Source organism: Mesoplodon densirostris, chromosome 3 (assembly GCF_025265405.1).
Source record: "Mesoplodon densirostris isolate mMesDen1 chromosome 3, mMesDen1 primary haplotype, whole genome shotgun sequence".
NCBI classification, from domain to species: domain Eukaryota; kingdom Metazoa; phylum Chordata; class Mammalia; order Artiodactyla; family Ziphiidae; genus Mesoplodon; species Mesoplodon densirostris.
This window is the reverse complement of record NC_082663.1, coordinates 136,721,693-136,744,322: the sequence shown is the minus strand read 5'-3', so window position 1 is coordinate 136,744,322 and position 22,630 is coordinate 136,721,693. Positions and strand designations below refer to the sequence as shown.

At 47.3% G+C, this 22,630-nt stretch overlaps 2 protein-coding genes across 2 annotated transcripts in view; one reads left to right on the top strand and one right to left on the bottom strand.

The window, feature by feature from the left end:
• CYFIP2 (cytoplasmic FMR1 interacting protein 2) overlaps positions 1–22,630 on the bottom strand; it is a 134,155-nt gene that overhangs the window by 30,161 nt on the left and 81,364 nt on the right. Inside the window, exons 24-26 of the mRNA XM_060093720.1 lie at positions 11,223–11,366; positions 9,366–9,456; positions 8,202–8,332 (exon numbers count right to left, since the gene is read on the bottom strand). Coding sequence (XP_059949703.1) covers positions 8,202–8,332; positions 9,366–9,456; positions 11,223–11,366 — 366 coding nt within the window. The remainder of the gene's footprint in view (positions 1–8,201; positions 8,333–9,365; positions 9,457–11,222; positions 11,367–22,630) is intronic.
• On the top strand, positions 19,327–22,192 carry FNDC9 (fibronectin type III domain containing 9). The gene is made up of 2 exons (XM_060092100.1): positions 19,327–19,490; positions 21,502–22,192. The coding sequence occupies exons 1-2, from the start codon at positions 19,327–19,329 to the stop codon at positions 22,190–22,192; spliced, it is 855 nt and encodes a 284-aa protein (XP_059948083.1).

The window sequence follows — 22,630 nt, the reverse complement described above, 5'->3', positions numbered from 1 at the left end:
GTCTCCACTTGGAACCAGCATGTCTTACTACTTCTGTAACATTTGCTGATCTCTGTTTTTAACAGAGAGAGAGAGAGTGCAGGCCTCAAGCTCAGGGCCTAGGCACACAGCAACTGGAATTATATCATCGTGTTTTGTTTTGATGGAATTTATTATTCTGGTTGCTTTGTAATGACAGCAAGAGAATATTGTGTTTTAAATGGAAGTGATATGAAGTTTCCTTTTAAAACAAGTTTAAGGTAAAAAGTTACTTTAAATACAAATAGGACCAGTGGTCTGCAGATATGGCAAGAACTGTGACAACACATCAACGACTAAGCTTTGGCAATACTAGTTAAGACGACGCCTTCTAGAACAGGGGCTCTCCACCCTGGCTGCACATTACAATCAAGTGTGGAGTTTTTAGGCATTTCAGCCAGGGACCCACTGGCGAAAATTTTGTTTTCCTTGGAGTGGGATGGGGCTCAGACATCAGGATATTTTAGGAGTTTGAGTGATTTTAATGAGACCATTACACTACCTCCTGGGTGTTTGAAGATCTGTAACACTTAGTAGAGCAAACTGTACCAAACGACCCCCGAACCCTCAGCTTCTAGGCATTCTATCCACTGGGGTCTCGTCATAGAAAAGTCACCAATACAGAAGTGAGTAACTAAGGCTCTGATTTTGTGGCAACTACCGGCAAGGTTAATGACATCAGCATAGCATATTCCAAGGACAGAGGTGGCTTTGGACGAAGGTGACTGACCGCCCCTGTCGCCCACTGAATGGCGGTATCTTGAAGATTTTAGAGGACCAACAGGCATGTCTCTACTCATCATCTAGGACGGAGATGACATGTTCCTGCCCCCATTCACTGAGACTATAATTAATGAGCTCTGTATTTGGGGCTGAGGATGCAAAAAGGACCCGCACCTGGGAAATCTTTCCTATCGGCCCCATCCCTCCTCTGTGCTCCACAGATCAGCACTTGTTTGATGCCACTTTTCACTCAGTTGTTCTGAAATAGGCTGGTCACTCTCCAAACTTTTTTGACCACATACTTTCATTAGTAAAATCTGAGCAAACACCTCAACTAGCACGTATTTATTTGATCAACTCTAGACAGCTGTCACTATCGAGCGCTGTGTTAATAAACAGGAGGGCTGAATTTTTTTTATTTCCTGTTTTTTTAGTAAGTAAATAGTTAAAGGCCCTGAGATCATCCTGCCCACCCCCCGGAGGGCTAGCCCTCCATATTGAAAGACAGAGGGTGTAGACGGTGAACAGTGCCATCCGGGAAGTGACGGTGTCCAGTGATCAGTGAGCCCCGGAGTCCCACACACTGCCTGGCCTGTTGGGGGGTCTCAGTCATGTCTGAAGAACCAAAGACTCTTACCGACAGACTTTTTTTTTTTTTTTTTGCGGTACGCGGGCCTCTCACTGTTGTGGCCTCTCCCGTTGCGGAGCATAGGCTCCGGATGCGCAGGCCCAGCGGCCATGGCTCACGGGCCCAGCCACTCCGCGCAGCATGTGGGATCTTCCCAGACCGGGGCACGAACCCGTGTTCCCTGCACTAGCAGGCAGACTCTCAACCACTGATCCACCAGGGAAGCCCCCGACAGACCATTTTTGCCAGGAATCTGATGAACCTAACAGGTGTGTTTCCCAGATTATGACAGGTCTGAAAGGATGTAAATATATTTAAAAACTGTAACGCCACAGAAAGGAAAGGTATTACTGGGAGTCAAGATGCCTCCTTCCCACAAATCCTGGCTCGTTTCCAGTTGAGAAAAACACTGGGTTCTGGGTTTGGGCTGGAGGAACCACTCATACAGTCAGGCCGAGGGGAGCCACTTGATGGTGCCTGGGTACGGGGACAGAATTCGTGTTCTGCGTATCTGAGGGCATCTTTTCTCGGGGTGAGGAGCAAAATAACCCTGGGTCAAGTAGAGGTGGAATATGGAGTGACAGTCTGAGGTGGGTGGTAGAGGGTGGGCTTTTGCTTTAAGTTCCCATGCCTCAGGGAGCGTGAACATTTGTTAATAAGCGTGGGAGTATTTCCTCTTAAGGGAAAAAAAAAAAGCAATAAAGGCTTACTGCACTAAATTCAAACAATAATTTAGAGTGCAGAGTAAAAGTAGAAGATTCCTAACCCCTGTCCATCCCTGCCTCCCTCAGACTCCACAGAGGTAATCACTCTTCTCAGCTTGGTGACTGTTATTTTTCCAACTAAACAAAGTAAAACACACACACACACACATATACGTACATATACGTGGAAAATTAATATGTTGGAACGTCAACACACTGGAATGTGAACAGGGGTTATCTTGGTGCGGCACTGTGCTTTGTTTTCTTCTTTCTGCACCTTTCTGTTTTCTAGCAATGAATTTATTTCAGTGATGCAATAAGAAAAGCAAAATGAAAGAAAAGGGACTATAAAGTGGAAGCAGGAGATAGAGGGGTCAGACATGGAGCTGGAACTAAAACAAAAATAGAAACAAAAGCCAACAGAGCAATCTGCAAAGCTCAGGAGAGCAGCTCTCTGGCCCTGAGTATGTGAACCGTGAGGATCTTGGGTTCTTGTCTCAACTCCTGCACTAGCTGAGTAGCTGTAGCTCTGAGAAGGTTATCTCCCTCTCGGGGACTCAGTTTCCTATCTGCTAAATGTGGAACTGGGATTGTACCAGATCAGTGGTACTCAGCGGGGGAGGTTTTGTCCTCCAAAGGAATATTCGGCAATATCTGGACACATTTTTGGTTATCATAACTGGGGAGGTCCTACTGGTATCTATGGGGCAGAGCCCAGAGATGCTGCTCGGCACCTTGCCACGCACAGGACACGCCCCACCACGACGGAGTATCTGGCCTCAAACGTCAGTGGTGCTGATGTAGAGACACCTGCCCTGGATGGCCTCTGACAGCTCTCCCAAATCTGACCATTCAGTTCTGTGAGTTTGGGCCTGAACTGTCCTCACGTCCTGTAAAGATAAGTAATTCTCTCACGACCGACCACTATAAACATGGCTCAGTCTGCTATAGGGAGGAGAAAATAAATAAACAACAGGCCCAAAGGCAGGGAACACTCTCAAAGTCCTGCGTGGGAGGCTCTGCAGACGGAACGGCTGTCTCCGCAGGGACTCAGGCCCTCTCTCGCTCCCATGAAAGAATAGGGCCCTCTCCTGGTGTGCGTTGGCATAACAAACAATGGGCTGGTGGCTCGAAAACCACACAAAGTTTGAACAGAAACTTGGTGATTGTGGAATAGTTCCCTTATGACTTCTCAGGGTAAAAGATACTAGAGGAAATTCTAGTCATTAGGAATGGAATTTCCTTTAAAAACACAACAGCCTTATAAATAGATACCTAACAAATATGGTCCATTTCAGGTTCGATTCAACAAGTATCTATTAAAAGCCTGCCATGACCAGCCCTTTGTGGACACTTGATAAATGACAGACACAGCACTACCACTGCGCACAGAGAGGAGAAAGAGGGCTTTTCGATCAGTCATGCGAAGACAACTTGGAAAGAAATGAAATTGGATTTCTACCTCTCACTCAACACAAACAACAATTCCAGGTGAATAATAGACTTAAAGGTCTGTTACAACTGGAAAGGCTGAACTCTAAAACTCTTAGAAGATAACATATCTTCATGACTTAAGAGTAGGGGACACTTGTTTGAACAAGTCACAAGAGCATCAATCATACAGGAAAAAGAAAAGGTAAATACAATAAACCTTAAGAACTTCTGCTCATCAGAAGACATGCCACAGAAATATATTTATAATACATGTATCTATAATATATAAATCATGTCTACCAATCAATAAGGAAAAGAAAACTCAGTAATAAATAGGCAAAAATACTGAACAACATTTCACAAGAGAGGCTGTCCAAATGGGAATGCCATATGGAAAGAGACTCAGCATCATTAGTCATCAGGGAAATCAAAACCAGACTGAGATATCGCAACATATCCACCAGAACGGCTATGACTGAAGACAGACAAATCCAACCGGTCATAAGGATGTGAAGAAAAAACACTCTCATGCATTGCTGAACGGGAGTAGATACTGATACAACCACCTCGCATAGCTGTTTGGTAGTATCTACCGAAGCTAAACATATGTCTACACATTGATCCAACCATTCCACTACTAGGTATTTACCCAATAAAAATTTACCCAATATTCTACTAGGTATTTACCCAATAAAAATGAGAGCATACATCCACCCAAAGAAATGTATAAGAACATTCATAGTATCTTTATTCATAATGGTATCAAGCTGTAAACAATCCAAACATACATCCACAGTAAAACGGATGATTCAACTAGTCTATGTAGTGAGAATACTGCATATTCCATACGCAGTTGACCCTTGAACACATGGGTTTGAACTGTGTGGGTCCACTTATTCATGGATATTTTTCAATAGTAAATACTGCAGTACTACAAGACCCGTGGCTGGTTGAATCTGCAGATATGGAGGGCCAACTGTAAAGTTACACACAGATTTTCGGCTATGCAGAGGGCAGGCACCTCTAACCCCCATGTTGTTCAAAGGTCAACTGTATTACTGTATGCTTGTTAGACCTTCATTAAAAACACCAAGCAAACAAACAACCCATCCCATAGGTATATACATGTTTTTCTGTACTGATATTGCACCCTGAATTTTTTATAAACACCAAACTTAAAGAAAATATATCTTTGTCCAGACAATCAATCTTTTCAATTTATATTCTCTCCATCTACAAATCAATGATATATTAATAATCTGTTAAAAAAAAAAGGCAAGCCACAGAGTAAGAGAAGGTATTTGTAGCATATATACTGATAATGGAACCCACAACAGGACAGAACCCTGCAAACATTAGAAAAAGACAACACAAGTGGGCAAAAGGCTTCTTACTTTGTACTTTTCAGAGTCCTTCCAGTTTTTCTGAAACTATGATATACTACTCGTATTTTTTAAATTAATTTTTAGTTCAATGATAATCATGAATTTATTTCCCTTGTAAAAAATTCGACATTCCAGATAAGGTAAAAGTCCCTGTTGACCTCTAATCCTAGCTCCCTCCCTGATACCTAGAGAAAAATGACTGAATTATTTGGGATGATTTTCCTAGATTTTTTTTTCCAGTGCAAGGTTATTTTGTGAGCTTTATTTTGTTTATCTTACTTTATGGCGTCATAATGTGCGACTTGTGTTGGAACTCACTTTTTTTCCACTCAGTATTATGTCTTTCACCATTTTCTATGTTGTATGTGCAAAGCCACTTTCATATTTTATTCTTTTTGACTGTTACACAGTCCTCCAGAGCACAGATGTTCCAGCTTAAATTGCCCTTCCTCTACAGACATATGTTAAGAGTACCTCCTTCTTTCCTCCCTCCCCTCTTCCCATCATTTTTTTTGTTATTAGTCCTCCTATTTAATGAGAGCAATCAACATGTCATTTGAATATTTCATTCCAGCTTCATAAGTTAAAAAGCTCCTGCCTCATTCTAATCTTCGGAAGCACTGTCTTAGCTTGGGGATTTCCCCAGATGTCTAAGTAGAAAGCAGAGCGCGCAGCTTTGGGGAGCCCTCATTCTCTCTATGTCCCCTCTCCACCCCCATCCCCCCAAGGACTGGGATCAGTACCAGAAACCTTCGCTTTTGTTCTTTCACCTCTGCTGCTGATGTGCTGTGTGACCTCAGGCAAGTTGCACCCTCTCTGGTTCTCCACTTCCTCACTTATGCATAGAGGGGGTTGGGACATATATACTGTTGGAGTCTCTCTCAGCTCTGAAGGTCTTTGATGTGAGTGTCCTGTTGTCCTCCGCGGTATATGCAACTGACCACCCAGGCAGGGATGCCTGAGACAGAATTTTCCTTTCCTTGTAGCCTCATCCACAGTCTGCCTCTTGGGGTCTATACAGGGGAAGCTAACTGATGCTCCTCATGAAAGGCGGTGCTGACGAGAAACACTAGGAACTGAGGCCTCAGGGACCCGCCCTCCCCCTCCATGTCTCCTGGTGCTGCTCTTCCTGTGGCCTTGAGCAGTTTCACCTATCTTCCCCCGCCCCCCCCCCACCCCGTACGCGGGCCTCTCACTGTTGTGGCCTCTCCCATTGCGGAGCACAGGCTCCGGACGCGCAGGCTCAGCAGCCATGGCTCACGGGCCCAGCCGCTCTGCGGCATGCGGGATCCTCCCGGACCGGGGCACGAACCCGTGTCCCCTGCATCGGCAGGTGGACTCTCAACCACTGCGCCACCAGGGAAGCCCTCGCCTATGTATCTTACCCCTGTGACTTCTGACGGCTACGTTGCCATAGCAACCAGGCCCACTGAACCATGTTAAAAACCTGTTAGCGCGAAGAGGAACACTTAGCTGTCTCGAGAGTCCATCTAAAGGGGTACAGAGAGGCTATTACTCCCCACAGAAGAGCAAATCAGACTGTGTTTCAGAGACCTTCAGGTGGGACGGGTCAGAAAGAGCAGCTGGTCCACATCCCTGGCTGCAGAGCTCACTCGGTTCGAGGCAGGAATCCTCTTGGGCTCTTATTCTAAGATCTTGCTCTTACTGCTTCCTTCCCACCTCTCTCTACCTTTGTTCCACCTCTCCTTCCAAATTCCTTCCCTTCTCCCTGTGCCTCCTGCCTCCAAGACGACCCCTGGACTGAACAGCTACAAATAGCCTTGCCCTTCACTCACCTTCCAGCTGCTGCTTCTCTCAACAGGTAAAGGGCCTTTAAGAAAGTAAATCAGACCCCCCCCACCACTCTCCATCTCACAGCATCCTAAGGTTTCCCGCGGGGCCCACGAGGCCCAGGACTGAGGCCACCCACCTCTCTCACCTCAGCCCCCACCTGGGCGACATTACCTCTTCACTCCAGCTCACTCCAGGGTTCTCTCCATTTCTGAAAGACCTCAAGCTCCATCCTCTCCAAAAACAACGCAGCCTTCCTGGCACCCGTGACTCTCTATCTGTCCTGTTTCTCTGTTTATTCTTTCACAGCACGTACCATCTGCATTCACATCTCTGGTTGTTTACTGCTTCAGTCGCCTCCCTCTCCAGAATAAAAATGGTAATAATTTGTCTTTATTATTCATGGCCATTTACGCACCACTTAGGACTGCACCTGGCAACGAGCAGGCTCTCAATACCCTTTGGTGAATGTGTGTGCGAACAGAGGAAGGCAGGAATGGATGCTGAAAGATGCTCCTGCTGCGTCCTGAGGATCACGCAACACACCTCTGCATTACCTTAAACTGCGCCGGCTGTACCAGTCACCCTGCGCCTGGAGGGCTGGGCCCACCTGTGGACGCCTCACGGGACCAGAGCAAAGTGGAGAGCGCTGGGAGTGTGTGGAGAACGCAGCCTCTGTGAACAAGCCATGAGGGCTGGCCCGGTGGAAGAGAGTGCGCTGGTTCTGTGTGGTCCCGAGAGGTGGAAGCACAGGGACTCGTGCTTTTGCCCATTACGATAACTCCGACCAATTATCTGGTTCTTACTGTACTCACTTTACATGCCTTATCTCCTTTCAGCCTTTAAACTGCGCTGCAGGGTAGAATCACTGTCTTCCACCACAACAAAAGGAGAAAACACTACATGCCCTTCCCTTAGCCTGAAACAGCTGTGTCTCTAGTTCTCCACCAGGCCAATTCCTGGTCATTTTCCAGGTCATCTCCTCAGAGAAGTCCTCCCTTACCCTCAAGACCACACCAGGTTTTAGGTTCCCATCGGACCGGACCTGGCACTCATCCCTCGCAGCACTTGCCGTGACAGTGAACACATTGTTTCTGTGTAAACACTTGTTCAGTGCAGGTCTGCCCTCCACCATCCAGGACACGAGGCGGGGCCCGGCTACCGCTGCATCCCCCAGTGCAGTGCCCAGACTGTGGCAGCCAGGAGTTAACCATACGTCTAGGGAGTGAATGGAAAACCCAGGCTCTGATGGACTGCTGAGGCCCTGCCGCTAGCGGGAGGGGTCTGGGATGGAATCCAGGCCTGTCTGACTCCAGGGCCTGCTTCCCCCCAGTGTCCAAATGGTTGGAGTGGTCTGAATGGAATGGAGAGAAGCGAGTGCCCGCCCTGGAAGAGCACAGACTAAGCTGCAGGGCTTCCGGGCGGGGTGCGCTAGAGGGGCCTCGGGCATCTGTTGAGGTTGGGGGAGGGTCCCTTCCATCCTGGAGACATGCCAGTCCCTTGGGGTTCAGGACTCACCAGAGCTTGCTCGATAAGCAGGCAGAACAGGATGGCGTTTCCCACCTCCCTCAGACTCTGGAACACGTCGGTTTTGAGTTCTGCGTACTCGATGATGTCCTTCAGCTGGTGGTGGAAGAACTCCAGGATCCCTGGGAGATGCAGGGGGATGGTCAGCTGGAGGTTCGTGCTAATCACTATCTGCTGGATCTCATGTAATACTCATAACGATACCGTGGACTAGGCACAATTACCCCAAATGAGGCTCAGAGAGGGTAAGTGGCACGTCCATACTCACACAGCTAAGTGGCGCAGCTAGGAACGAAAACTAGAACTTTCGGCCCCAGCCCGTTCCTGCTCTGATTCATACTGACCAGGTGCCGGACATCTTGGTATTCAGAAAAAACCCCTGGTGCCAAACTCATAGTCTCCACCTTTCCCCACCCCTCAGGCCCTAAATTCAGTCCATGTGCCTTCTGTATTAGGAAAGGAAAGACTTATTTCTCTGCCCAGAGGTTGAGTGGCAAAAACTCCTATTTCCTGACTTACCTTAGAAATGTCACTTTATGCCACACCTGGGGCACCGGCCTCTTTCAAACAGACACATGGAGGAAGGAATGTAGACGTGCTGAGCTAAGGAAGACCTTTACAGCTATACCTCGCTATTCATGATTTAACTGTTCTCTCATTTGTGGACCTCTTCCAGCTTCCGGGCAGTGCTATGAAGCAGACCCAGTGGGCATCATTTACTTTCACTGATGGAAGATGATATACTACTCAGGGGGATTAAAAATGGTCCCAAGGGGCTTCCCTGGTGGCGCAGTGGTTGAGAGTCTGCCTGCCGATGCAGGGGACACGGGTTCGTGCCCCGGTACGGGAAGATCCCACATGCCGTGGAGCGGCTGGGCCTGTGAGTCATGGCCGCTGAGCCTGTGCTCCGCAGCGGGAGAGGCCGCAACAGTGAGAGGCCTGTGTACCGCAAAAAAAAAAAAAAAAAAAAAAAAAAATGGTCCAAGGTGATTTAGTGGCAGAGGTAGGGTGCAAACCCAGTGCTCTGACAGCTTGCTGCCATGTTAGAGAAGCAAATACTTCAAGGTAGAAGGCCAGACTCTCCTTCCACAGTGGGATGGGTCTGGACTATTTTCCTATCATCACACCCCGCCCCTGGTTCCCCTGGTCACCAACCTGGGGAGCCGTACTCATGCCGGGGCAGGCGGCATATCTTGGGCATGACCTCGATCAGTGTTTTCACATATTGGAGAATGGTCCCTTGGAGCTGACAAAAGAAGAGTACAAGATGAGTGAAATAATCCACCGCTGCTGCATGTGTGTATCCTGGGGCTGAACGCTGGGCTCCTGGGGCATATGGAGGTTCTGTTGAGACCCGTGGGTAAGTGCTATGGACTGAATATTTGTATTCCCCCCAAATTCATATGTTGAAACCCTAACCCCCAGTGTGATGGTATTTGGAGATGGGGCCTTTGGGAAGTAATTAGGTCATGAGGGTGGAGCCCCCATGATGGGATTAATGCCCTTATAAGAAGAGAGGGGAGAGAGAGACATCTCTCTCGCTCTGCCATGTGAGGACACAGGAGAAGGCAGCTGGCTGTGAAGTAGGAGGACGGTCCTCACATGTTGCCACTGTGGTCTTGGACTTCCAGCCTCCAGAACTGTGGACAATAAACATTTGTCGACGAAGCCAGATGGTATATTTGTCACAGCAGCCCGAGCTGCCTAAGACCACAGGGCACTGCTCCCTGAGAGGAGAGGCAGGCTCTCTCCCAAAGGTGGAGGGCAGCCTCCTTGCCCTTTGTAAGGAAACATAGGCCTTTGTAAGACAGAAAAGGGAATGCTCTCAGTGTTACCTTGGGCTTATAGACTTCAAGGAGGGCAATTTCTAGGCATGGGGTCCCTCCTGGGGTTGGAGTACTTACATGAGATCCAAACTAAGATCTAAAATGAAAGGGGGCCAGGGAGCTATGAAGGCTGAGACAATATCTAATTAAAGCATGGAAAATTCATAGCACATTCATCCCTCCTGCGTCCCAGGCAGACTTCTTTAATCCATTACCACATCTTCCTTCTTAAATTTAGCTTCACAACCTGGAACAACCCCTGGTTATACACAGCTACTACCAGAGGACTGGAGTTAAGAGGTGAATCCTGTTTGCTATTCCTGACATGGATATGCATTAATCTATTTCTCTTTTGTCATCTCAAAATTTTAAGAAAATTTGTTGAAATGTTTCAGCCTTGCTGCAGCAGTGTCCTGGGGAATTAAATGAAGGTTCAGATGGCCATACTTGGGGTGGACATAGAATGGTGGCAAAGGTCTATGGAACTCCCTCGAGGCCAGTGGAGTATTGGTAGCACCAGTCATCAAGAAATTCCAAGGAGGGCTTCCCTGGTGGCGCAGTGGTTGAGAGTAGGCCTGCCGATGCAGGGAACACGGGTTCATGCCCCGGTCTGGGAAGATCCCACATGCTGCGGAGCGGCTGGGCCCGTGAGCCATGGCCACTGAGCCTGCGTGTCCAGAGCCTGTGCTCCGCAGCGGGAGAGGCCACAGCAGTGAGAGGTCCACGGACCGCAAAAAAAAAAAAAAAAAAAAAAAAGAGAAATTCCAAGGGGGAGAAGCATGGTGATTTATTAGAGATGTCTGCCATGGGCATGGGAGGGAAAATGGCAGCACATGTGTCATGGATTTGTCAAGCTCAAATTAGATAATGCAGCACAGGAGATGGGTATGAGCAGTCATTAGTAGGCCTTAACATCAAAATCAAGATTGCTGAGTTCAGTTAGTAAGTACTAGGAGTGAGCTCAGCGTCAGAAAAGGAGAGGCAAAGCCACAGGTCAGAAGATGCACTGAAATGTTACAGAGTGATAGGTAAGAGGAATCAGGGGATAAGGGCAAAGGATTCCCTGGATGATTCCTATAGACAGGGCTGAAGAGCCTGTGACTTGCTTTTCCAGGCCAGGTAAAAAAGTGAAAGCAAGCCTCATTCCTCTCAACCCTACTGGCCCATCCCAGGCCCCCTTCCTTACCAAGCTCTTGACAATCTTCAGCAGTTCCTCCATGACCACAGCGATGCCCTGGTAACCCAGGAGTCTGCAGATGGTCTTGAAATGAGGGGGTCCCACGAAGTTCCTATAGGAGCTGTAGATGTGGCTGTAGGCAATGTTGAGAGGCTGGAAAAGAGAGGATGTGGCCAAGTCAGTGGCGGAGAACTGAATGGACATTCTGTGAGTCCTGGCAGGAGGTGTTTCAATCACAGAAAGGATAGAAACTTGATATCCTTGTTCTCTCACTGGGGACCCCTATGAATACATTTTGCAAGCTGCTCATAGAGAATGGTGGTCAGTGACCACAGGATCGAATGAAGGTCATCAGATGGGGCAGCAGTTCCCTAACAGAAGAGGAGAAAGAGCCTCCAGGTAAATATGTTTTTAATAGGACTCATGCTACCCACAACTGTCCACACACAAACCAGGACTTTCACAACTGAGCTATGGGATGAGGGTAAAACAAATGATTTCCTTTCTCTAGGGGCATTTTCAGTACTAGGAACTGGCTGGAAAGACCATGTGAGAACTCAACAGCTGATTCAACATTGCCTTCTTTCTACTCTGAGGCGCCTCCATCTATCACAGGGAGGTGTCTTGGGGACCAAGAGGCCTGGGAGGCAGGAGACCCCTGCTGAGTGCATGGGAAAATCACGTTGGCTTTTTGAGCCTCAGTTTCTTCATCTGTGAAATAAGGGGCTTGGATTACAACAGTGGTTCTGTAGCTTTTCGATTAGCAATTTAAAAAAAAGATTTCACTGAAACAAGTACATGAAACAGACAGAAGCAGAGCTGCTCTGATTGGGTGCTGGTTGGGGGCCACCTTCATTGTCCTCTGGACCCCATGAGACGCTGTCGCGAAATTAGTGGAATCTCTTTAAGATCTTTCTGTCTGAGAATACAGGGCCAAAATAAAGGGCTCTGAATTGGTCTCACCTAGCTGGTGATACACTAAGGTTATCACTGACTTTGTTTTGAAATGCTGCCACTTATGGAGCACCTCATGCCAGGCTTCATGATGCCCTCCAAGCGCATTTTCATTTAATCCACACAACCAATGTATGTGATCCGTGATCCATACAATTCTTGGCCCTATTTCACAGATGAGGGAACTGAGGCTCAGGGTGGTAGGTAGCTTGCGCAAGGTCACACAGTTCATAGGTAACTGAGCCCTGATCTGAACCCAGGTGGGTGTGATTCCAAAGGCCATGTTCTTAACCTCTACCTACAATGTTGAACTTCGGAAGCTGAATTATTAAGTAAACCATACCTTTTTTTTTTAAGAAAAAACTTCACTTCTAACCTTAGTTCTGAGTATAGTTTTCCTATCGCGAACTGTAAAAATCTTGCACACAGAACATGCAAATATGGAAAGACCACATCTGATATTCTATTAGCTGAAATTCTCTATGAGCTGGCTAATTAGAAATCCTACATGAATTAAATAGGAACTGTAATGATGCTTTTGGAGTTCTGCAAGATTCTCAACTCTGGAGCCATCAAGGGAAGATTTAATTATGTTCAGTCTAGGTTTTGCATTAAGTACATTTTACTATACACGAATTATTCTCAACTTTACAAAACAAGCATCACAATTATAGTACCCTTGAATAATGAGGATACACAAGGAACACAGTTAGAGTGCCCACTAATAACAAGAATGCGTGAGGAATGAGAACACCCACTCATCCAGCACGCTGAATAATAGTTCTCTTGGTAAGCTAATGCCTATATATGGGGAGGCTTGGAATGTGAGAAAGCAGCGTTCTGCACTCCACACTGGTGTGCCGTCTCAGCAAAACTCTGCCTGAGCCTGGGGAGGGCATCTCTTGCAGGTAGTTACTAAAGACTTCTAAATGGTATGGGGCAGCAGTGGTTTATGTAAGGAGGGAAAATATAACTGATTAAAAGCATGATGTTCGCTGAGTCGATGGTCAGCAAATCCTGGAGTATATGAATTGTTGAGTTTGATTTAGTCAACCATGGGGCCAGCCCATGTAACTTTCTGTGTATTACTGTCTCTGTAACAGGCCACCCTGTCAAACAGGGCTGGGACCAGGGAGAGGGGAGTGAGGTGGCGCTAGGGCACACGTGGTACCAGGTGCTCACCCTCCCAAGTGAGCGCATCTTAGTTCTGGCCCTGTAATCAAAGGCCCACTCTGTCGTCTCCTGTTTCCTCTCCAAGGATGAGGCGGGTATGAAACAAACACCAGATACACCATGGCTTACCTCTGGTCGGGGAAGGAGGGTGACTAGAAAGGGGCACGAGAGAACTTTCTAGATGATGGAAATGCCCTACATGTTGACGGGGTTCTTGACTACACACATGTATACATTTTTCAAAATTCATGAAAGTATATGTACACTTAAGATCTGTGCATGTTATTGACTGAAGGGTTGTATCCCTCCCAAATTCTTATGTTAAAATCTTAACCCCTATTGTGATGGTATTAGGAGGTGGGACCTTTGGGAGGTAATTAAGTCATGAGGGTGGAGTACTCATCAATGGGATTAGTGCCCTTGTAGGAAGACACATGAGAGAGCTCTACGTCTCTCTTTTCTCCATCACGTGGGAAACGATGAGAAGAAGGCTGTCTGCAAACCAGGAAGTAGGCTCTCAACAGACACTGGATCTGCTGGCACCTTGATCCTGGACTTCCCACCCTCTAGAACTGTGAGAGATCATTGCTGTTTAAGCCACCTAGTTACTGTATTCTTGTTATAGCAGCCTGAACTAGGACAGTGCGTTTTATTGCTTATGATTATACATCAATAACAAAAGTAAATTAAAAAGCCCACTGGGCTATGTCATAGCCTAATTTACTTCCCAACATTTGCTTTCAAAGATAAAAAAACATGATTTGAGTTTCTTCCCAAAGAGGGCTGCAGCTTAAGCCTGCACAGCCATGTGAGAAGGATGACTGGGCTGTGCTCACAGCCCAAGGGGCCCCTCATGGACTCATCCCCCAAGAGAGCTGCCTCCTCACTCCCCACCCACACCAGGTGTTGCAGCCTCTCCTCTGAACCCAGTAAAGCTCTGGGCATGTTCAGTCTTCTTTCAAATATCCTGTGAAAGGAACTTTTGAGCAGCAAGGAGCTTTCAATGGATATCCCTGGAGGGGATGAAAAGCAATCAGCTACTTTTTTCCCCCTGTATGATTCTCTGACTTATTTTCTTGCTTTGTCCGAGTCCAGAGTTATTTACTGGGGTGGGCACACCTGACTTCAAATTCCAGTTCCATCAATTTACTAGCTAGATGATCTTGAGCAAATTACTTAAACTCTCTTAGCCTTGGTCTTCCCTAAGTAAAGATGATAATACCAACTCCTGTAAGGTTGTTGGAGGTTTAAATGAGATGACATACATACAGCACTTAGCATGGTGCCTGGCACGCTGGAAGCACCCACTGAAATAATAGCCCTTCATATTCCTTCGTTTTGGTAATCTGGTAAGTAAAGACTATGAAAATACAGCTTCCTGGTCAAATTCCCCCCAGCAGCTTTGGCTATAATCATGATCCTCTGAATGTGGACAGTACATCTGTGGGGTACAATTTCATACAACACAGTATATCCTACACAGTGATGTGATAGAGAGCAGGACTGAGACCAGCTGACGGAACATACCCCAAAATGCAGATTTTGCTCAATATTTAGAACTTTATAAAAATAGGAGCTGTCCAACAACAGACTGTGCTGGGTAAGGACGGAGACACATGACATAGGGGTGTTAGAAGGGAGACCTGCCTGGGACAGAGGGTTGGAATGGATGTGTTATTAACTCCCCTCTGAGGTGCAAGCTCCAGTGTGGTCCTCCGGGTGCTCATCTTTCTTAGCGGTCTTCTTAACCCCCACTCCCACCCAAGGAGTTTCTAATATAAGTCTCCCTTAGCACTTCCTGGCAAGCACAAATATAAATATATTTGGGCAGGTGGAAACTGTTCAGCAGCTCTCCCCAGTTCTAGGCAGAGAAGAAGAATTGTGGAATTGTTGTATCACACACAGGGCTTTAAAAAAAATCCCCCTTACAGACCCGCTCAATGCACATAGGAGGCCTCTTGTTGACATTCCTCCATCAGTCTTGGATTCTGGTCTGGACCATTCAGGCCTCAGTTGATGGCCCAAGCTCAGGAAGGACCAGCATGAAATGAGCAGAGTTCAAATCCTCCTTCTAAGTGAGCAAGCTCCCCTTATTCCCCAACTCCCCCCCACCAAAAACACACCACACCCATGCAGGAGGAAACACATACACATGCTGGAAAGTACATGCACACACACCCACGCAGGGCACCCATCTGACCTGCTGGCTCAATAGGAGGCTGGGCCCTATTGAGAAAATGTGGGAATATGGGAGCCGGGGCATTTTCTGAGGTTTGGCAAAGAAAAACAGGAATGTGACATGACTTGAGACATTGGAAACTTGCTACAAATCTCTTATACTGAACCAATCCTGCTAGCTGACTCAGGCTACAATCAATGTCTGCCTTTAGAAACTAATTACGTACGCTGTTTAGGATGTCTCACTTAAAATCAAGCTTGGATAAATCGATCCTGCACAAGATAGATACCTTTATGAGATCTCAAGAAACCATCCTGATTCAGGAATTGGAGCATATTATTAATGTGTGACACAGATGCACATTTTCTTAAAGGCGAAACAGTGTGTGTGTGTGTGTGTGTGTGTGTGTGTGTGTGTGTGTGTGTGTGTGTGTGTGTGTGTGTGTGTGTGTGTGTGTGTGTGTGTGTGTGTGTGTGTGTGTTTTGGCTGCGCCATGAGACGTGTGGGATCTTAGTTCCCTGACCAGGGATTGAACCCGTGCCCCTTGCATTGGAAGCACAGAGTCTTAACCACTGGACACCAGGGAAGTCCTGGTGTGTATGATGAATTCCCCTGAGGTCGAATCAAGGCTCACACTAGGGCAATGTTTAGATACCGATGATGACACTAAACAAAAGACCAAACCCACAATCTCTAAAGACCCAAACATTATTGGGAAGTTATTGGTATAATTCAAGGAATGATTTGTGCCACAATCTATATCACTTGCAAGGCTGTTTTACGATAGACTTTCTACAAGTTAATTACTTAGAGATATTTTTAAAGTTTCCACTCATATACTAATTTCAGTTACTAGACCAGTTGCTAAAGGCTTTTTACATTTAATACTACCCCTAACCCTAAGCGACAGAGCTCTTAGGCAAGGGTACTTGGACTCCAAACTCCGGAAGAGGAAACACTTGCTGACTGAATTTCTCCAAAGGTAGTTGATGTTTTCCCTGCTTCTGCTGGCTACCTTCGGGTGGCTGGGTGTTTCCTTTGAGGTCTTTTAATTCCTTGCCTGTTCCTATCACCCTGGAATCCACCAAATTGTGAAGTCCTGCCTCTAGCTCTCTGACAAGTCAACCACAAGGCAAAGAGCCACTGCTGACCACCTATGACGGAAGGTCGACCCAGCAGAACGGCAATGTATCAAGGAGGCTGGCTAGGAGCTTGGGGTCTGGACCGACAGACCTCAGCGTAGGGCCCTGCTCTGCCATAGCCTAGCTTTGTGATACTGGTCAAGTTACTTAATCCCTCTGAGCCTCAGTTTCTCCCTTTGTACAATGGTGATAAGACGGCCTACCTCAAAGAGTTCCCCATGGGTAAAATGAGAAAACACATTTTCTCATGCACTGAAATGTTCTCAGTGGTTATTTCTGAGTCATAGGATTTTGACTGCTGTCTTTGAACTTTCTGATACTCTTTATGTACAACGAGCATGTACATTAAAAAAAAAAAAGCTGTTTTAAGGGGAGAAAAAAGGAAGGGAGCATCATGCAGAGTGCAAACCCTGTCCATTACAGCCTCTGGATGAAGGTATGACCAACTCAGGAAATGGCTCTGACCCACGGACATTTTCTTCTTAATGATAATGGCTACTATTCCTAAGCTCAGCACTACAGAGATGGGTTCATCTCACCGCTACAACATTATCAGGTGGGTAGTATTGATATTTGCCTTTTACAGAAGAGTTAACCAAGGCCTAGGAAAGTCAGAAAATTTGTCCAAGGCCACAGAGTCAGGATTTGAACCTAGCCTGGGGACTTCAGCCCCTGCGTGCCAATCAGCTTTGGGACCAAGGTATGCTCTCTCACTGTCCCTTCACTGCCACCTTCAGGGAGGGAGCAGGGATCCCGCTCTTGGCTGGTTTCCTCTGGCAGTGATTTACTACTGGTGTAAACCAACCAGAGACCACCTGGCCCGACAGCTGAAGAGGCTGCCACTCAGGTGACTGCAGAAGAGTCCTGCCTGAAGGTGAAGACAGTGAGCCTGGCTGGGGTGCGATCTCCTGAGCCAAGTGTCCCCAGATGATCCGTCTCATCCACAAGGGCTCACTGGCTTCTCTGCGTGCTGCTGGGGAATGGTGATGGCCCAAAGGAGCAGGATAAGCCCTGGACTTGGAGGCAGGGACCCGGGTTCCACTCCTGGCTCTGCCAGCCTGAGGAAAGCCATCCCTTCTCTCAGGATCTGCCAACCAAGAGGACTTCTACGCCTTACATCCTCCAAGTGTCTCAACTTCTCAAATAAAAAGCTCAGGGTGAAAAATGGCATCCAGGAGCATTAAAAATAAATTCTTGTTTTCAGTGGCAAAGGCTTGAGCTCCATCTCGTCACTCCACAGGCCCCCTAACGCTGGTATTTTTATTCCCCTCAAAATAACCTTTTCAAAAGGCATCTGCAAACTACTGCATTGGCCTTTCTGTGGAGAGGATGCTTTCATGCTCTGCAGGGAGTCGCCATTAGCATGCATTACAGCAGATTCTAGACGCCTGGGAAAACTGAATGCCACGGGAGGGAAGCACAGAGCAAGTGTCTAATTGAGGGACACCGGGCATTCCGAGACCCCACGCCTCACAGAGACCCTTGGCCTGGGGAGGGTCTGTGACTCACTGGGCAACTCTTTATAACTTTTTGATTGTCACTGATGTGAATCAAAAGGAGACCTTCATGGGTCCACTTGGATACTTTGGCCAAGAACCAAGTAGAAAAAAGATGACTTTTAAAAATGCCTAATTTGTGTTATATGATTCAGGTCTAAATTCATCAGAGCTAGAGCTGCTGTAACAAATTACCACACACATGGTGGCTTCAAACATTCGAATCTCACAGTTCTGGAGGCCTGAAATCAAGGTGCTGGCAGGGCCACGCTCCCTCCAAAGGCTCTAGGAGAGAATCCTTCCTTGCATCTTCCAGCTCCTGCAGGTCCCTGGCAGTCCTTGGCTTATAGCAGCATCACTCCAATCTCTGCTTCTGTCTTCACACGGCTTCTACCCTTTGCACCTCTCTGTGTATAAATCTCCCTCTCCTTTCTCTTATAAAGACACCAGTCATTGGATTTAGGGGGCTCCCCCTAAATCCAGGATGATAACATTTCCAGATCCTTAACTAATTAAATTCACATAGTCCCTACTTCCAACTAAGGTCACATTCTGAGGTTCTGGGTGGACCTGAATTTGGTGAGGGGTAAGGGTGGGGAATGCTCAAATCAACTCAGTACGAGTGTCCTGGCGGTTCAGCAAGCCTCACATGGGTTCAGGCCTGGGCAGGGGGGTAGCACTCATGTTTTCTACCTGACATCCTGATCTAGCCCAAGCGATCAGCTTTACAGATGATGGAACTGAGGCCCAGAGAATAAAAGTGTCTTGACCAGTGGCATACAACTAGGTAATGCCACAGGAGGCAAGAATAAAGAAAGAAGAGGGTGTAGAGGTGGGTAAGGAGGTGGGGTGGGAGGGGATGAGGATGTAATTACTGTTTTACTTGTGGGAAAGGAAGAACGGCAGCTTTGCATTTGCAGCCATTGTCCAAAGAAGGTCTAGATGGGGAAAAAAATGATAACTAGCTTATTAGAGACACAGTTTAGGAGACTTTGAAGAATTAGTACCACTCTGAGGATCAGTGTGCAGGGGATTGTTTGCCTTTTCTTTTTTGGCCAAAGGAATGAGAGCTCCTCTCACTGGGCAAAAGCCTTTCCAGACAGGTCCCTGAAACATCGTGCGTACAGAGGCCTGCTGGTTGCTATGGTGAATGATACTGATCTGAAGAAATGAATAATGTGGGCGTTGGGGGCGACAGTGGAATTACTCACACGGTGGTGAGAGAGACATCAAGTAGAGCCCAGAGCAGAGGAGGGAGAAGGCACCATCCTTCAGCTTTGGTCCACTCTGCCTCTGAGGGCTGCGTTCTAACCGGATCCACTGTGAGCACCAGGTAAGGGACACAAATGGCTCTTCTTGGAAATGGAAATGGCTTTTCCTTTCACACTGCTTGGAGGAGGGCCAGGCAATGGTAATACGAACAGCTAAAAATAGGGGGGATTTAAAAACAGAAGCAGTGGAAGAAAAATAAATAATGGGAGACATTTAGTCGTAAAAGCTGTGAATGCTGCAGCTTGACAGAAAGCTCTTCAAAATGTCTGCTGTAGAAAACTCAGTCTGCAAAGACGGCCAGCACAGATGTGAGGCAAACAGAAGAGATTCATGACAAGAATCAGCATTCCTGATCACTCCTGGTGGAAGGGTTTATGAGGGCTATTGCCTCTGTATCGTAAGTAATGAAGTAAGCTCTTCTCATTGTGGTCCCTATTTATAGGGCTGTGTATGAGAAGGAGACCCATGGAGGGAGCGCAGATACTCAGTGTCCTCTGCAAAGACCCTCGCTGGGGGGATCTGAGCACACCTGCCTTGTCCCTTTCATCCCCCATTTTTCTGGGAGAAAATTTCCGGCCCAATGGAAAGGAACTCCCCTTCCTGAGCATTTTAGTTCATTGTCATCCATAGAGAAGAAAAACAAGGCCTGAAAAATCATTCACTGCTGGGCATCTTCCTGCAGCTCACTTCCTCTAGGAGCACGGGCATGAACACCGGTGGTTGGAGGGAAGCAGGGAGGAGATAAAGCAGCTCATAATCGCAATCAGTGTGGCTTAATGTCCAATTCAGGTTAAAATCTGATCGACTGTTTTTTACTCTGTCATTGCAATCTGAAATGAAACCTTCTGCATTTCGTGTGAGAGAGGAGGGGCAGAGAACTGAGCTGGAGAGAACTGAGATCTATCCGTGAACATACACAGGTTGACTACGGCCGTCTCTGAATTTTAGCTCAGGGGAAATTTGGTAGAGGAGAACAATCTCTCTCAAACACATAGAATTAAAAAGAAACTAAAAAGCTTGAAGATGGTGCACTTTTAGCAAAGCAATAGGGCTGGCAATCTGAAGAGGGTTCATTTCACGTGTCAGGAAAAACAGCAACCCAGTCTTAGTACCAGCACCTCATTTTGCAATAACATTCTACGGCTAAACCCGGCAGCCTTGTCTTTGTAAATCCAGTGGTTATGTGGCTTTGGGTCTTGCACTTGTTAGCTGATTGCTCCTCTCAGATTGCTCATCTGTAGAATGGGAATCTAGTTCAGAGGGTGTGATGAATACAGGATATTTATTCTTAGATGTTGAGCTCCTAGTGACCTGTGACATAGCAACTGCTCGCTATTGCTGGTTATTACCATCAATAACAGCCACAGAACCAGCAGTATCAAACAGTAGCAGTTATGCTGGTATTCGGAGCTGATTATCTTGACCTGTGAAACTAATCTTCTGGGTAATCCGGCTTTGAAAAAAGCTAACAAATGGACAAAACATGAGCAGAGGCTTTGGGGAGAAATCAGCTGCCGCTGAGTGATGATGCAAATCTCCTCTGGCTACGGGCAACAGCACTTGGAGGCTAAAAACACAGTGGCCAGAATGTTCTAGATGAATGAGCTCACAGCACTTGGGGCAGCAACAGGAGTTCCAGAGGGAAATTTTAGGTGAAACAACTGCCTGACCTGGAGGCCACAGACCCGTGGTGACTAACGTGGGGACTCTGAGGCTGTGCTGATTTTCCCCTTCATTGCCTTTTCTCCCCTTCTTTTTTTAAGGTTTGGGAACAATGTTGTATTTAAAGAATCTGAGCCACGGCAGGATGAGGCTGGGGGATGTGCGTGCATCTCTTTTGGGCCCGACGGCCCCCAGCTTTGGCATGAGGCAGCCCTGATTTGAACTGCGGTTCTGCCATTTCTCGGCTATGCCTAGCTGAGTACTGTCACCTCTTGGCCTCCATCTCTTTGTCTGTAAATCGGGGTCAATATTAGTCCCCATCTCGAATGCTCAATGAATGGTGGCTATGATTATCATAAACAAACACTTAAATGAGGAGATGACACTCTTCACTTTGATTCTGGTTTCAGAATCGAGATGAACATCGAGGTTGGGAACGTTTCTTACACGGGAGCCATCGTTTCCTGGTCGTCCTCGGAGCCCTGCCTGGAGGACTATTACCATATTATGTACAGGCCCAATTGGAACAGCATCTTCTCTGGCTATCTTCGCGACAGCTTCCACCACAAGGAGAAGGTGCCTCGAACAATCAGCTCCGTGGTGCTGGAACACCTCACCCCTTCCACTCTCTACTTCCTGTGCATCAGCTGCAAGAAGATCCTCTTCCCCTACAGGCACTACTGCACCATGTTCCACACCCTGGATAAGAGTCCACTGGCTGCTGGAAGTTCCCTGGTGGACCCCCAGATCTCCCTTTGGGTGCTGATGGCCATTCTGCTGGCCTGCTTCACGGCAGTCTTAGCCTTCATCTGCCTCCAGTTCTGGTGTATCCGTTGCCATGAGCCTCGATGGTCTTACAGAGCCGGCCTCATGGAGGAAGCCAATGGCCTGGTGAGATGGCCAGAGGAGGCCCCGGGTCTGGGTCAGGGGGAGGAAGACCTGCAGGGGCTCCCCCTGGTGGAAGTGCCACGCAAGAACTCTGGAGCTGACGCGGAACCAGAAGCCGCAGCCGCAGCAGCCGAATGGGATGCCCCCGACGTGGGTGCCCTGCAGAGGGAGGGCGGTGTTCATCCTGCCGCACTGCCTCATTTTGGGGAGTGAGAGGTGGAGGGGAGGCGGCCCACATCAGGTAGCTTAAAGCCCTCCACGCAGCAGGTCTCCGGTAAAAACGCATCTGTAGACTACCCATTCGCCTCCCCTCAAATGTCCGAGCTCTGACACGTGGACCACCTGGTTGGATGAATGCCCTTTGACAAAGCTTCTCTAGCTGGAAAACATATAACCCCCTGGTGTGCAAAGGGAGGAACACGGCATCTCTCAGGAGTGTCCATTTAGGGTAGGGGGGCTCAGTTAGGAATTAAAAGCATTATTTCAATATTAAAACAACCATGAATATATTATGGTATAGAAAGTGAAATCTGCATGACTTAAATAAAACACAAAACTTCCAGGAAATTTTTGAGTCGAAGATGGGCTCTTTAGTCATGCTTTCAGTCAGCTGAGGCAAACGTCCAGTCTCCTCTGCTGTTGAGAGGGATT